Source organism: Ambystoma mexicanum, chromosome 2p, assembly GCF_040938575.1.
Source record: "Ambystoma mexicanum isolate Mex_15411 chromosome 2p, UKY_AmexF1_1, whole genome shotgun sequence".
Lineage (NCBI taxonomy): Eukaryota > Metazoa > Chordata > Amphibia > Caudata > Ambystomatidae > Ambystoma > Ambystoma mexicanum.
Window position 1 is genome coordinate 1,352,987,016 of NC_090923.1, and position 16,941 is coordinate 1,353,003,956.

Genomic DNA, 16,941 nt, shown 5'->3' on the forward strand with positions numbered 1-16,941 from the left:
GCACATGCCGAGCTCGGAGACAAGTATTTGGCAGATTAGTGGTATCTGGCCCCATTCATACACTGGCTTTGCATATGGTCTTCTCCAAAGGCAGTTGTAACGCAAGATATTATACAGGCGCTTGCTTGGAGAAACGACCGAGGTAACATTCCTTGGTTACATTTCATTTATGTTTGTCTGACTCAGTTTAATGCTTTAGTCCTTTTTTCACACAGTGGTTCGTATAGTCAGGGTGACAGGGATGTTTAGAAGAAGATATTTGTTTTTGGGTCAAGGAAAGGCATGAATCTGGAGAGATTTTGTTGGATTCAAATAGGAAACATGCCATTGTGACCACTGTAGACTCCTTACAACCCTATTTGACCTATAGCAACAAGGTAGTGGATCTATGGTCTGTAATGAGAGCTTGCTTTAATTCTCTATTGTATGAAGGCATCATGAAGGACACAGACAACAGATTCCAAATTCAAAACAAACAATTTTGTTAACTTAAATGACAGAATGGAAAAAGGCCTAACTTGGCCTGTGCTTACGTGGGATTTATCTACCGAAATAAAACTAAGGGATGTCTTGAGTCGAAGAGTTCAACTTAATAATCTGTGTCTAAACCATATACTTTCGCTCACAACTATATTTGTACAATGTGTAGGAATGTGTGAGAAACCTGAGGGTGTCCCACTTATTAGTCCCCATGGATCTGTCATCCAGGTGGCCAGGACACAGCCATCGCTATTGGATCCAGTTCCAGGGGGTGGACCAATGAGGGAGGATCACCTGGATGGGAGTCCTTGGGGAGTGGAAGTGCGATATTTGACGGGTGAGACGCGGAATCTCCCTTCTCGTTATACCTTTTCCCCATCCTACCCCGTAGGATACTCAAACACTCTACCCCCCCGCCCTTTCCTACACGAACACGTTCGCACACCATGAGAGATGACGGACAAACACCAAGGCTATTTACCGGACAGGTCCCAATGCCAGGGTTAGGCAAAGTCAGGCAATTAACCTGAATCCCACACACCCGACGGCCCTTTCCCTTTCCCACATGGATAAAAGGTGTAGCACGAGAGCACAATACGAGCAAGGCAGACCGCACAGCGAGGAAGCTAACTCAGCACAGCAGTTCAAGAGAAGGAGAACGACAGCGCAAATCGAGTGGATACCACGGAGAGAAGTGACCTTGCCCTTATCGACAGAGGCCTGTGAAACCTCCAGAGAAGGAATTGTAAGACTGCGAACAATAGCCAGCGTGTGTTGCACCAGATGTCAATGGTACACAGTCGCCTCCTCTGCTGACAGCCAAGATGGGGAGCGACGCGTGGCCCAATGGTACCGGCTTTGACTCCACAGATAAGAAAGCCAAGCAGTTCATCACAGCTGGTGAGTCGAGGGGAGTGCTGATAAGAAAGCAAACTGTTTTGAAGGAAAGTAGCAAGCAGGTGATTAAAGAAAGTACAAAGAACTAATGATACGCAAGGGGAAAGCCAGCATAGCAGATTCAAGCACCACATGGGTGTTCACTTGAGAAACCGTGGGTGATTACCCTGTTGTTGAACTACCATAACCAGAAGGCCTTGGGAGAAAGACGAGAAGAGGGTCAAAGTGGTCATACAGGCGCCTAGTAGAATCCTCTGTACAGTCGAAAGCCTTTGACCGGCAGATGATTGTGAAAAACTAAGGGAAGCGAATACTGCATCGTAAACTTGGCAAAAGTGAAGCCGACCAAGGGATGCTGACCTGGGACTAAGTCTGAAGTCCTGATTAACAGTGTGTTGACAAGCGTGAATCCCGGCTGAGTGATGTCCACAGTGAACTGTTAAAAAGACATTAAGATTTGTGAATGTTACAGATGAAGACTCTGTTGAAAGCCATAGTGAACCCAGCTGAGGGAGGCTAACAATCGAGAGGGATCTTAGCCCGAAACGAAGGGGGAACCCAGGGGTGAAGAACTATCACCAAAACGCAAGTAAAGAGAATTGAAGAACTTTGGAACCTGTGTTGACTTTTTATACAAATATTTTAAGAGTTCATCAGAGCCTCAGAAGCGAGAAGCTTGATTACTGAGGAGCCAGATACTGGTTGAAAACGTCTTGTAGATATGAGCCCGAACAAAGGGGATCCTAGGTTGAAAAGGCATCGCCAAACGTGCCAGTTGAAATAAACTTTTGTTTATTATGTTTATTGAAGACATCAGGTCCTTGGAGGCAAGAGACTTTTTTTTTTTTTTTTTTAGAAAAGTTAACAACCGGAGGCCCTGACAAGTTGAGAACGGAACTGTTATCTTATGCTGGAAAGCTCAAGCATGTGCTGTGCTCCAGAGTCCTACCTGGTGCCGTGCTCAAAACGTGAGTAAGGGAGACCAGACTGCTGCATCCTGACTTATTATTTGTGAACACTTATTTCTTTCCCGTGAACCTATTCCCACACACTTTGTTTGTATTCAGCGTAAGGATTTGCAATAGGTTTTTCTTAGTATAGGCCCTTTTATTTGATAAGACGCCACTAGGACTGCCTTATTAGATGGTCGTAGCTTGCTCCCATCCTAGATTTAGGTTTAGATTAGGCATTGTTCAAACCTGTATATACAGTTTAATAAACACCCCTGAACTGGGATCACTTGTCTCTGTCCATACTGTTGCCACCATGAGTTCCTTACAGATGTCAGCAACCAAAAGAATACATTAACACAACGTTCTGTGCAGCTTCCTTTCAGCTCCCTTCACCAAGTATAAAACAGTTCCACAAAGAAAAGTCAATATTCCCATTCTTGGATTTAGGGTGCAATAGTCTTTCTCAAGTCTCAGGGTTTCTTTCCCCAAGGTCCAAATCAAAGTTAAAAAAAAAAATACATAAAGTATCCTGTCTCCACAGTTCAGTTAATGTGGTTTGAAATGTGTTCAGATAATGTGTTGCTTTCACACAGGTTGCAAATTCCACTGTAAATCAGGCTTCAGTATCTTTTGTTTGTATGTTCTTTAAAGTCACTTTAGATTTCGGGCATACCATGGTTTGTTTAGAGTTATGATAATTTTAACACTTCAACATATAATTGTTTGCTTGGATTTAAAGTTTCTTTCCCCTTTTGGGTTCCAAAGGTTTTAATTCTGATAGGTAGCAAGGTTTTAATTCAGTGTTATATTCAATAATTTGTACTTCTTGCTTATGGGTCATTTTCACTTCATCTGTAGTTCAATATTTGTTTGTTTCGCTTTCATTGAACGGCTCAATGTTCGGAGACCTTTGAAAACGTGTTTCTTGATACACGTGAGCACTCCGATACAAAGTACTTCCATCTGTTTGATCATTAACAATGAAAGGATCAGAGACTTTCGAAAACATGCTCATCTGAAGCATGCGAACACTCCCATACAAAGCATTCAGTAAATCATGAAGTTGACATACACGCACACCTGGTTTCTCATTCACCAGAAACTCACTAGTCCCTTTAAGAATTTGTGCTGCAGTGCAGATCATAGAGCCTTCTGCTTTTAGTGCCAGGGCTCCAGTTCCTGCCCCTCAGATACTCCTGTGGTGGTCCTCCAACACAGGGGAACAGCACTTCGAGCGGCAAGGAAAAGGGCAGTCTTCCCGCACGGCTCCCTTCACCCTTTTCAATCTGTTTCAGGGAGTCCCAAATCCCACGCCAAGCTGTAGGGTTCTCTGCTGCATGCTGCTCCTTCTCCTGACGCTCCTCCCTTTCACTGGGATGGGCTCGCTTAATACACCAGCAGCCCCTTGAAAGGCTGCAGGTGTGGATGACCAATCAGCCTAGCCTGAACACAATTAAAGGGACATGGCTGACCTTCACTGCTCTTAGCAGGAATCTTCCTCATCCCAGTACTAGAGTGGTAAAAGAGCATAGTCATTATTGCTCTTAGTTGCTTCTTCTTTGTCCCAGTACTGTCAATTGGCAAATTGAGGGGAACTGGCTTATAGCAGCCCATAAAGGTTGTGGAAGGGTTGGGTTGGTCATTAGGAATAGGGGGATACCATGTTTCGCCCACGGGCACCCCACTCCCAGTCCCCAAGGACCCTCCACCCAGGTGATCCTCCCTCGCTTCCCAGCCCCCCAGGGTCGGGATCCAATAGCGATGGCCTTTCCCTGGCCACTTGCACAGAGGATGAAAGGTGTCTAGCAGGAGAAACCCCTCCTGTTTCTCACAATTGTTAAAAGCTAACACAGTTGGTTGGAAGGGCTATGTGCAGGCCCTTATATGCCCTTGTTGCAAATCAGTAGTAGAATATTGTGTGCATTTAATATTGTTATGGCCCTAGTACTCTTTTTGGAGAAAGCAACTGCTTACCCCTTTACATGGACATGAAAATGTTATTCAATGTCGGCCAGCATTAGTTTTTCTCCTCCAAGTAGACTCACCCTGTGTTGCGTGGGCACTTCTATTGTACTTGAGGAAAGCCTGGAGTGCAAGGAGACCTTGTCTGGAAATCCTTTCTGAATTATACTGTTTGTTGACTCGGCAATAAATTATGTTGAGCCTTTTATACTATTTTATGGAAGAGAATTGGATTTGATCTGGTTTGTATTCTTGTGATTTTGCATCTTATATGTATCCATGTTTGATAGATTTTATCCGAATAAACTTACTTTGATGATTAATTATAATTATTCTTTTATAACACGCTTAATACCAATGAGTGATTTCTAAGCGCAGGATCGGGATATGTGGAGCAGACCTCAGATTACGGTGAGAGAGTGCACAGTCCTGGATGAAAGGCTGTGTGGGAACCTCTGAAGAAAGTGATAAGAGGCACATTTCTGAATAGGGTGCTATAGGGGAAGAACAATGAATCGGGGGGATGTGTGCCATTTACTGTATAGGTGATGTGTGGCTCTCAGAAACTAGGTAATTTTGGCCATGGAGTTTTACCAGGTAGCATAGGTTAAATGATTTCCTAAAATATGTTACAATCTTGGTGCACTACATTTTGTTTTTTAAAAAGCCATCTTTGCATCGCAGGACTTGTAGTTCATGATTAAAAATGGGGAGAGCAGAACTAAAGCAATAGTCGTAGAACGTGGCGGTTTTATGCAAGTTTGATGCAAAAGGTTATGTTGGTGGGATTTATGTTGCACACCGTTAGCATTTGCATGGCCTCCAAGTGCTCTGGCGGGTCCAAAAGAAGGGGGACCAGTTAGTTTAATGCCAGTACACACAGTGAGGGGAGAGGTCTGAAGACACTCTTGTAAGATGCAATATAGCAAGCTGGCCCTAGAATTATCTTTTTTTTTTTTTAACATCAAATGTCTTGTATTCTGTCATCTGAAGATTTGAATATAAATATATTGATGACGTGATACATAATGCTACTAGCATCGTAATGAAAGGTAATATGAGCTAAAAAGTAACAACCTCAGAAACAGTTTATGACCGGCTAGGAACTAGTACGATCTCTTAATAGGCCCCTTACTCATGCTCACAAGAATAGCATTTTGCAACTTGGGCAACACATCAAAACTTTGGGTAATCACTTATTCTGTAAAAGCGAGAAGCACTGGTATAATTAGTTGCATAGATTCAAAACTTACAATCATGCCCTGAAGCAGCCTGAAATCATTCACTGGAACGTTTGTCAGAATACTCATTTAGCATGAGTATCTCATTTTACCAGGCCTGCAAAATGTGCTATGTTGGGCTTGTTCTCACTCCTAAAAATAAATAAACTTAACAGTTTTACAAAAGAAATATGCCCAACCTAATGGAGATTGTGTATTAACTCCATCGGAAGTCACACTCCACTATGATGTCCAGATGACTCCATGTCACCAAGCTTTCAGTCCTGTGTGTTTCTTTTACGCAGTAAAGTATTCTGGAAGCTGAAGTATTGGTTTATTTCAATTTAACAAATCTAACAGCCAGAGTACAATGGTTTGTCAAAAGAAAAAAAGGACTGGAAATACTGCACGCTAATGACTTAAGAAAACCCCCCAATACTGTTATGTCCATGTTTCAAAAGGAACTTTAAGCAGACCCTTTAAGTATTGGTTAATGTGTGGGATATCTTACAAGACAGTGAGGTCTGGTTAGTGTCTAAAGCCCCATAAACTCACAGAGTTGCATGCCTAGGCATAAAGATTTGTCAGCTGAAATATCCAATGTCCAAAACTATTCCTATCACTTACTTCTGGTCTATCAAACCTCGAAATCTCTTAATCAACGGGAAATGTGGACATTTTGCCTAACAGATATAAAATTGTAACAACTGCATGAGATAGTACACAAAATATTTGAGGACAGCAGATTAAAAGGAGTACTTTGCCAAGTCTGTTCAGACCACAGTCTGGTGAATGGTCGTGCTTCCTACAGCGCTTTGACGCCATTACATAGGGCCGGAGGCTCTATCCAGCTATGCAATAACCTAACAGTAAGAACTGCCCTTAGAATGATCAGTACAGGTCACAAAATCCACCCTCGCTTCCTTATCCCCTGACCAGAGCATTTCTTTTTTTAAACACACATTCAATAAAGTAAAAGGAGGGTTTTTCCTTACCACTTTGGCCGCCATGTCTGAAGCCTCCTGCAGTCCGTACAGTTTTCCTCCCACCAGATAAACCCCTCTGGTCCATATGGTACATGCCTCATGGACCCAGTGCTCCTGCGTTTCCGTGCCAGACTCCTGCAAAGGGGACGATGGCGATGCCTTATTGCACTGGTGTCGCCGGGATTTCTCAGCCTCCTCTCCATCTGCCCGCACATCGCAGCAGTAGCAGCTCTGCAGCTTCCGGAAGAGGCCCCGTGTGCTGGAGCGTAGAGTTTGCTTGGCTGAGTCTGCAGCAACACCGTCCAGCTCATGTTGCTTTACATTGGCCCCAGCAGCCCTGCAGCCGCTTTCAGCTGTCCGCAGTGTCCTGTCTGGAGGCAGCAACGGCAACTCATCAAGCCCCTCCACTTTCACCATTCTCTCTTTTAGCCTCGACTTCTTCTTGGGGAGGCAGTCCTCAGGGTAATAGGGGCCACACAGGTCCCCGAGATCTCTGTGGTTTGAGGGGTTTCGACACAGGCAGCACAGCAGGGTTGTTATGGGAATGGCCTTTGACACCAAAGGACCCAGCTGCATAGCAGAGGAACAGGGTAATGTTGGTCTGGAGCTGGACTGGGCGCTGGATGTGGTGGCCAGAGAGGAGCACTCCACTTGGAGTGCCGACTCCTCGGCCAGTGAGTTGACAACAGTGCAGATTGTGGAGAAGGCATCTTTCCTTTCAACCTGCACATATGGAGCAAAGGGCTTAGCTCTGCCCTCCCCCCGCTGCAGGGGCTTGCATGACAGGTACTTCAGTCTGATTTCTGGTTCAGTGGGGCAGATTATAGGGGCCTGATTCCTGATCACCTTTCTCTTCCGGCTCTTGGCTTTGCTCTTCTTGGACTTGCCTGGGGACAGTGCTTTCCGGTGTCGCTTGGAATACCCATTGAAGGTGGCATGGTTTGCCCTCTTGCGCAGCCTTCCCGGTGAGAGCTTGCCCTCTGTTGCGTCGTCCTTGTCCAAATCCTGATCGTCGCTACTGGGCTCTCTCTCCTTGATTCTGTCCATCTTGTCCCTGGAAGACTGTGTTGCTGCTGGGGAAAGGCAGGTTGCGAGGGCCTGGCCGTGTGGCGTTAGGCCAAGGTCTGCGGGCGGACGCCCCCTCCTGTTCCTTTTGACAGGGCTTTGTGCCGCCATGCTACGAATCCCCATGGTGCTGCCAGTCTCGGGGGACGAACAGGCCTCACCTTCGCTGCTCTCCGAGTACAGACTTTTACTGCGGTCTGGGTTCCTTTTCAGAGACCTGGCTGCGCTTTTGCATAATTGCTCAGCTGCCGGGGAACGGTGCGACGAGGCCTGGCCGCTTACGGGCCGGCCGGAGTCTCCTGCTGCCGAACACGCACTTCTATTTCTCCAGGCCTTACTGTCAGGAGGGGAAAGGCTGCCGGGGTCTTCATGAATGGAGGAGTCTGCAGATGGTGTAATGCACGGATGCTTCTTCAAGTGGGGAGAGGCGATTTTTTGAACAATAGCCTCCAGCTTTAGCCCCCTGCCCTTCCTGGGGGGCAGCACTTTGGTCTTCAGGCCGCCCTGTAGTGTTGAACGGGTGGGTATTTTGAGGCGGGATCTTGGGCCTTTGCTTGATGCACTTTTCAGTACAGCGTGGCAGGGGCCGTTTGCGGACACCTTATTCCCTTTTTGAATCAGAGGCCTTTTTTTAAAGAGGCGACGAGAGGTCCCTTGCTTTTGATCCTTTGCGTTTCTCCGCAGGATCAGGTTTCTCTTTTTCGTAGGGATAGGAGAAATCATGTTGGATTTCCTTTTAAGGGAATTGATTGCCTGCTCAGCCGCCTTGCCACCAACACTGGGCTTTGGCATTGTCTGGCCCTTGCTGGCCTGAGCTACCTTTAGTGCACCACGGCAAGCCAGCTTGAAGGCAGGGGATGCAAGTCTCCGGTTCACCTCCATCCTCTTGGCACCTTTACATTTTTTGAGCCTGGCCTCAGTTGCCCTTTTTTCACGCCGCCTCTTTATGTGGAAGAGGTCCTGGGCCTTGGTTCTTGATCGCAAGATCATGGACCGCTGGTTTCTGGCTGGCATAATGAGTTGGTCATCTGCATCTATGAGTTTCTGGTTGGAAGAGCCATTATCTTGTACTGGGCTGGGAACGGTGGCTGTACTGAGGTCACAGCCTGAAATGTGTGCTCCCTCTGGAACAAAGGCACAATCCTGCAGCCCGGTTTTAAACACTGCTCTCCTTTTCAGATCACGTGCTACTTTTTTTGCTAGCTTCAACTGATGTGGTCCACCTGTCTGGAGCTCCCCCATGGCTGTGAACGAACGGGTGCACATCCTTACTGGGGTTCCTGCGGCAGATAAAGTAGCATGGGTTTGCACACACTGATCCGCATTTCCAATTTGGGACTGGATGAGTGCCTTTTGATCCACACGTTCTGTTGAAGTCAGCATGGAAACTATTTTGTCTGCACTTCCCAGTGGAGTTTCAATGTCTATGATATGATCCACAAGTTCAGTCGGAATCTGTTTGTGAACGGTTTGAGCTCCACTTTTCAGTAGAGCCTGTTGGTCTTTGTCTTGATTCACATACTCAAGTGGAGCCAGAATGTTTGTGGTTTGTTTTGCACTTTCTTGTGCAACCTGCAAGCTCTCTGCTTGATTGACACTTTCCATTGGGGCTTCCAGGTTGTCAACCTGATGACTTTCCATTGGAGTGTGCAGGTTCTCAGTTTGTTGCAAACTTTCCATTGGAACTCGGTGGCAGTCACCTTGATCGACTCTTCGAATTGGAGCCAGCAGGTTATCCGTTTGATGCACGTTTCCAAATGGAGCTGAACAACAACTGTCTGTTTGAAACATACTTTCCATAGATGACTGCTGGGAGTCCATTTCACCCACTCTTTTGCTAGGCGCCTGTAGGTTGCATGATTGATGCACACTGTAAGTTGGTGCCTGCTGATCCTGGGTTTGATGCACACATTCTAGCGGTACTTGCTTGTTGAACTGACCAACTTTTTTTAATGGAGCCAGCATGTCTGTGGTTTGATCCACAATTTCAATGGAAGCCTCCAATTTGTCAGTTTGAACAACTATTTTCAATTGCGGCTGGATGTGTGACGTTTGATTCATGCTTTCCATTGGAACGTGGCTGTCTGTGGCTTGTGGTATTTCAAGGTCTATTGCAGGATGCAGAATTTTAATTGAAGATTGGGTATCTCTGGATGTATGCTCACCTTCTACTGGAGCTAGCAAGTTATCAATTTGGAGCACATTTTTTAGGGGAGCCTCCATGTGTGGAGTTTGGTCTATATTTATTGTTGGATCCCGAATATGCTCCATTTTATCCCCACTTTCTTTTGCAGCTTGCATGTGTAAAAGTTGATCAGAACACATTATTTCACCCTGGGTGGGCAAGGTTTGAGTCATACCTTCAGTTCGAGTGTGGATGTCTACGGATTTGGCCACACTTTTCTCTGGAGCCTGAAGGTGCATTCCTGAATGTGTACCTTTTTCTTTTTGGGTCCGAATTTCTATAGGTTTAGGGACACTTTTCATTAGAGTGTGGATATGTGTGGTTTGAGCAATCATTTCCATTTCAGCCTTTACATCTGCAGTATTACCCACACTTTCTGTTGTAACCTGAATGTGCATGGCTTCATCCGCACTTTTTGTTGGAGCCTCTATGCGCATTTGTTGATTGAAATTTTCCATTGGAGCCTGGACATCTGCAGTTTCAGATACAATATGCCTTGAAAGCTGGATGTTTGTGGTGGGATCACACATTTTTGTTGAAGACTTATTATGCATATGCTGACTCTCACATTCTGTTTGGCTGTCACAAGTCATATTCTGGTCAGTTACAGTAACAAATTTGGGAATCTTTACTGTTCGATCTGAAAATGTTTCTCTAGATTCAACCCCCTCTAGCGCAAGCGAGTGAATCTTTGTGCGTTGAGGGCTCTTACTTTCTGAACGATCTTCCAAGTTCATCTTCATGATGCCTTGTGGGACGATTTGGCTGTTTAAATCATCTGTTGTGGTTTCTTTGGCTTCGGATTGGTCTGCCCCCATTCCAGTCCGTTCATTTACACTCCCTTCTTCCTCGTCCTCTATATGGGGCAAGGAAGATCCAAACCAACTATTCACCTTTGTTTCAGTGCCAATAACGGGGCCTAGCAGCATAACAGATTGGCTAGTCAAAGGAGGAGTGGAAACTGAGAATTCCTTTGCAGCTGTGGTCAGGTCTTCTGGGGTTTCTGAAATTTCGTCTAAGGAGACCATGAGGGGTTTCTCTATAGACCGTGAGGAGGTACCATCATCCATTAAGGATTTTCTGTCTGGGTTTGACATACCACACAAAGGAGAATACTCCCCCTGCTCGAGGTCAGATTCCTTTACATCTGGAGAACCAATCAGTGAAATATCTTGGAATTCAGAATCTGCACAGCAGTTCCTAGCGTCTTCAAGCCACCTCTCATTGTCTGTTTTGTTGGCACCCAGATAACTCATTGCTTCTTCCTCCCCTCCCATTTCTGCTTTATTATGCAACTTATCACTGAGCGCATTTTGGCTGGCTGGTTCTTTTTCGTGGCAGGTACTTTTCTGTTCTTTAATAGACTCCATCAGCTTGCCTTGAAATACATCTTTTTGAGAGTCTGATGAGTTCAGGCTGATCTCCAGCTCTTTCCACCTTAAGCAGGACTCGTTGATGCTTTTATCTAGCCACCCAAAAGCTTCTGCATTCTTGGCAGACAATGAGTTAGTCATGGAGTTTGAATAGCAGCTATAACTGGAGGTGACAGTGGTGAGGCTGGAGTTCGAGCTATAAGCCAAAGTGCTTGCCAGAGAGCGGATTTTTATTTTATTGCCTGTTGAGAACTCAGCCTGCGTGCTCTCAAATATTTCTTTGCTGAAATCTGTGCAGCTATTTTTAGCACTGACTTTCTTTGATTTAAAATTCTCGTTGATGGTACTGTGTCCCTCAGGACTGGTCCATGTACTTTTTGCTGTTGGGTCGTGACAGGTTCTGCTATTTTCTAACTGGAAAGGGGATTTAGCAGGGTCGTTGCTCGGTTTTGATCCTGCAATCTCCTTGATACTATTCTTCATACAGGACTCAATTTTGAACCTTTCCCCCATCCCCGCACCGGGAGACCTAACATTACAGGTCAGTAACTTCATATCCCAGTCCTTGTCTGTTTTCTCACTATTGATCGCATCTTGCAGTGCAATGATTTCTGAGGATAATTCATCCTGAGACAGCGCGTTTACCAGCAGCCGAGGGCACTCCCCATCACTGCTCACATACTTGGCAAAAGAGTCCAAAGGCAGGGTGGCATTAATGCTCTGGAAGGAATCATCCGATTTAACAGACATATTATCCGGAGAAGTCACTGAGCATGTGGAAAGGGATTCTGGTTTCATCTTGTTATGGTTGGCGGTTGCTGGGCTCCTGCTTGGGTCACAGAACAAGTATCCCCTCTCCAGCGGATCATCAGAGCCACTAAGGTAGTCCGTATCCTGTACTTCGTTATGAACAGACTGAGGTGTGCCTAGAGCATCAGACACTGGTGTTCCTATCTGGTCCATAGAATACGTATTGTTTTCAGGACTGCAGTGCTGGCCTTTGAGCTGCTCTGGTGTCCTGGGGGGATTTTTGATGTTCTTTTTCTGTGGAATCCCAGATTTTGAAAGGAGAAGTTGTTGCACAGTGTTCGAGATGTTTTCCACTTGTGATGTTAAAGCATTCAGACTCTGTAGACTGAGGTCGGTGAGGATGTTCTCTGTTAGCTTGTCCTTTTGTAATTTCTTGCAGTTCCCAGACTGATGTTCTGGGCTGGATGTGTCTGTTGGGGAAGGATTAAGCAAAGGCATAAAATGACTGCGATCTGTTATTGCTGCAGGGTAAGGTCCACTGTTAAGAGGTTGTTGATTATACTGGAAATTTTCAAGGTTAGGCATCAGCGGAGATGGTGTGGAGCTGTAGGATGGAGATCTTCCTACTGAACGAGCTGGAGAATGGCTCGAACTTGGGCTAAATGTTTGGTAGTACTGCTCAGGTGTTCTCACTTGACTGTCAGACTGACAATAGGTTTGGGACTGCTGGTTATAATGTTGGTATTTCGATAGGTTCTGATAATGGAGAGTCTCTTGGCCATGATGCCTACTTTGCAAAGCCTGTTGCTGGTCATAGCTGATTCTACTTGGCTGATAGCTATGCAAACTCTGCACTCTTTGGCTTGTGGCCATGTTTGCACTTGCCAAGGGTCTCTCCTGGTGCTGGGAGGAGGGTGCTGAGCAGCTTTTGAACGTGTGGCCTTGGACTGACGAATACGTTGAAGTCGGCGGGAATGACTGAGAGTGCTGTGAGAAATGGGCAGTTTGAGGAAAGGAAGAGGCGTCATCCTGAATTTTCTGCCTTTGGAGCTTGGGGAAAGTGACGGCATTCTGTTGTTGCTGTGGGAGGTGCAGAGGGTGAGGTTGGAAAGGCAACTGGGCACTCTGCTCTTGGTACTGCCTACCATCAGTAGGCACTGTAGTCTTTTTCATCAGAGCCTCCCCATACTTGGTCACCTCACCTGTCAAGGCGTGCTGGGGGGAGGCCCAGTTTTGGAGACCCTCTTCTCCTGAATACTGAGAAGAGTAGGCGTTGTTCTCCTGAACGCCACCATAGGTGGGAAAGGTGGGCCTTGTTTGGAGCTGCTGAGCGGGCACTTGCTTATTCCCCCTGTGGTACTTTTCGACAGCGCTGTTTTCGTAACCTTGGAAAGACTGCGGATTGTAATACTCCTTGGCCAGCAGCCTCTGACGCTCACAGTTCAGGCCGGGCTGACTTTGATGCCGGTAATTCTCTAGGCGTGATGAATCTTGTGAAGGCGGCTGATAGTTCTGTTGGTTACTGTGGAAACCACACCTTTCCCGAAAAGACTGCATGGCTGGGGCTTTCTATCTGTGAAGGGAAAAATAAAGAGAAAGATTTTAAGTGTACGGTTTTTCAACTTCTTTACTCAAACCGTCCATTGTATTTACAACTGCATTTCAATTTTCCCCACCTCTTACTGCTCTTGGAAAAACTAGGCCTGACCTGTGGGAAATTGGGACATTTCCTGACGAGCCGTCTTTTTAAAAGTGAATGGTAATCCGATATTTTCCAGACTTTCCTAGCACTATCTGCTTTTCAGAAGCACTCTTTTGGAAAAACGTCCCCATAGACCAGTCCATCCTGGCTTCATTCAGTACGACAACTGGGCATTAAATGAGGCAATCCAAAAATGCAATGCTTTCTTGCAATGTGATGTTTTCCATCCACTCACTATTGCCTCCTCTGCAGATACATATGTAGGGCTCAAGTCAAGGTATACGCAGGTGGATGTCGTCTGCCCACCTTTTAAGAGGGCCGACGCTGTTTCCCCGGGTGGTTTTGGGATCAGCTGTAAAAAGTGGTAAATTAACGCGATGCTATGGTCACCCGATTCGTAGACCAGGCACTTCCCCAATTACCACATTAAAGGCTGAGCACAATGTAGCTAAAATGTCTTACAAGAAGACTTTGCTCGGAACAGAATATTTTGGTACACATTTCTGGACTGAAATAGTGCTCCCCCTTTATACTTTGCCAGAAACAATACAAGAAAATATCGACTCCCGGGATAGTTTTCGTGTATTGATTTCCTGAAAGTCAAGTGCTTATTTTTCCTGTGCACTTTCTTCCATTAGCCAAGGGCAATCGAATGAAATGCATTTCACTTTGGGATATGTTAATTTCTGGCAAAGTCACTGCCCGTTGCATATGCTAATGAGCCCCCTCCACTTTTCCTTTTAAGGATATGGGCATTGTACACCTGGGACAGTGGTGTATGTGTCTCATCAACATGATTTTATTTTACTTTTCACTTATCAATATCAGTGTGTGTGCGCTCAGGCATGGAACCATTTGTGTGCCATTAAGGTTGTGCATGGGATTTTGTCCAATCTAGATTCCCGTTTCTTAATGCTATGTTGTTGGTGTTTGTATAGCATCATTGTGTATGCATTAGGACATGTGTTTTCAAGTGTATGCGTAGGTGTGGGTGACTGTGCAAATGGGCACAGATAAGAGGTGTAGGTGTGCGTGTGTGTGTGTGTGTGTGTGTGTGTGTGTGTGTGTGTTATATATATATATATATATATACATACATATAGTGGCGATTGTGTAGGACAATGGAGTACTCTTCCTTAACCCAGTCATTACTTTGGTGAATGATCAGCCCTAATCTTTGACCTGCAAACCAGAGTATCCCCTGGATACATCCCCTCTTCTTTAATTTTCAAAAAGGCTCCCGCCCTATATACTACATTGTAAAGAGCCCCCTGGCCGAATGGTAATCCTATACATAGCTAAGCCATTCTCGGTGGAAGATGTGGTGGGGGAGGGGGAAGAGGATATGGGTATCATAATGAATGGGATGAGGAAAAGTGGAATTTGGGCATAATGAAGATTACTGTACATAATTAGGATATTACCTCATAGTAACACTTATCCCTTTCATTATTATGGGGAGAGAATACGAAAGCAGGGCAAGGACAACAAGGGGCAGCACAAAATTAAAACCAAAGGCATTAAGAAGCTATGCAAAAAAAGAAAAACATTCTTTGAGGATAACTATCCAAATATAAACAGCTTTACTTTCAATGTATATCTGAACTTAAAACTCCCATCCCAAAAAATAATCAAAATGATTCAAAGTCTCAGTTTATAGTGGAAAATAAAGATATGAGGAGAAGCCTATGACTGCCCTACAAACAAAAGACAGGGACTCAAGAAGCATCTATTTGGCAGGTTATTCTACCCAGGAACAAAAGACGAAAAAACCCAGAGTGAGTTTACACTTCTACTATCTGTTTAAGGCAGGAGCTGAAGAAGAAGGCAGACCCTGCCCTGTCCAAAAGGAAATCGGGAAACCAGACTTTCAGACGAGGGACGCTCTTTCCAGATATATGAAAATGCCCTGCACACAAAGGGGCATAGGCTATCTCTGTTTACTTCTAGAGAAAAGAAAGAAAATCTCCTGTTTAATATGAAAAAAGGACAAGATCTTTGTTAGGAAGAGGGACTAGTTTGCAGTAGAAAGATATAAAGGAGCAATATAAAGATGAAGGGATGAAGATAAAAAGAACCTCAGTTCCTTAAGTGGTAATCGTCACACAAACACCACTATCCAAATGTAAGAGTTCAATGCCACCTCTAAATAAAGGTTTTGGGAAGCAGGAAGGCGAGTGGGGTGGGGCGAAAAGGTGGCGACTGAAACAACCTCAAAATCAGGGGAATATCCCCACTCAAAAAAAGAACTGCATTGGCTGAGGGTTGAATCTAATCGAAAGTATGAAAGAAGGTGGGAACAAACACCCAACCCATCATCCAGATGCTTCCCCAATTTGAACACCCATTGGCCCCACCTGTAAGTAACTGACAGTAAACACCCAGACCAAAAAAGAAAAAAGACAATGTTCAAAATGAAATCTGACGATTTCCTCGACACCAGTCATGAAAGGAGGACCTGCATGCCCATGCAACCATAAATGGTAGATGTACTATGGGGCTACTGAACAGTCTGTTGCCCTTTTAGCAGACCCACCACCACACGGCTTGAATATCATCCAAAGCCATGGTGGTGGAGTGGACCTGGAAGCAGGGCCTGCAGTGGCCTCTTGTTACTCCAGAGCACTTGGTTCCTTCAAAAGATGGTGGACGCCACCTCTGCAGTTGCTGAATGGGCTCGCTCCAGCCCTGAGAGCAGCCTGCTTTCCATCTGATTGGCTGATGGATGGAAGAAAATCTAATCAGCAGGGAGCCAGCTGGTGAAGCTGGCCCGCCTGTGAAGGACTGCAGGAAGGCTATCTCCCTGTCTGGGTATGGAGGGCACTGCCAGCACCTCTACCAATATCAGGAGATGTCTTCCTGCAAGAGCTACCATGTGGCAGATGCCTCATGGCAGGTAGGCCACTGCCCTGCCTCATATTCTTCTCCTCCTCTTCATGATTGATGCAATAGCTGCATTCTGCCCCTTTCCTTTTCATCTAGCCTTGGGTCAGTCACACCCTCGACGTCCGATGAGGCTGCTGTGGCTCCCCGTCTTACAGGCCAAGGGTTTGCCGGCATGCACCTCTACTGAATCACTTTCTGCCGGCCTTGCGTCTCGTCATAGGGTTCCATCACCTAACCTGCATGACGACTCTTGGCAGGTTGGTAAATTGGAGGTGCCTGCCCATTGATCTGCTTATTCTACCCACAACCTAGATTGTCTGGAAGTTGCGGCCACCTCTTCTCTTGCGGCTGCCTGTTTTCTCCAGCCTATTGTGTCCCTTCCTCTACCTTTGGTCGGTCTTCTCCTTGCCGGGCGGGGTCCTTGCATTCAGCTACCCCTACCACATGACTGACATTTCGCAGCCTTGCGCTGTGCTCGCTTT

General features: G+C 45.7%; 1 protein-coding gene across 7 annotated transcripts in view; it reads right to left on the reverse strand.

Annotated features, from left to right (window-relative positions):
• Positions 1-16,941, reverse strand: part of RAI1 (retinoic acid induced 1) — a 2,051,579-nt gene that overhangs the window by 371,561 nt on the left and 1,663,077 nt on the right. For all 7 annotated transcript variants that reach the window (XR_011302221.1, XR_011302217.1, XR_011302220.1 and 4 more), the window contains one exon: positions 6,508-13,444. Coding sequence is in view for 1 of the 7 variants with exons in the window: in XM_069645726.1 (XP_069501827.1) it covers positions 6,508-13,428 (6,921 nt within the window). In the remaining 6 variants the exon portion in view is untranslated. The remainder of the gene's footprint in view (positions 1-6,507; positions 13,445-16,941) is intronic.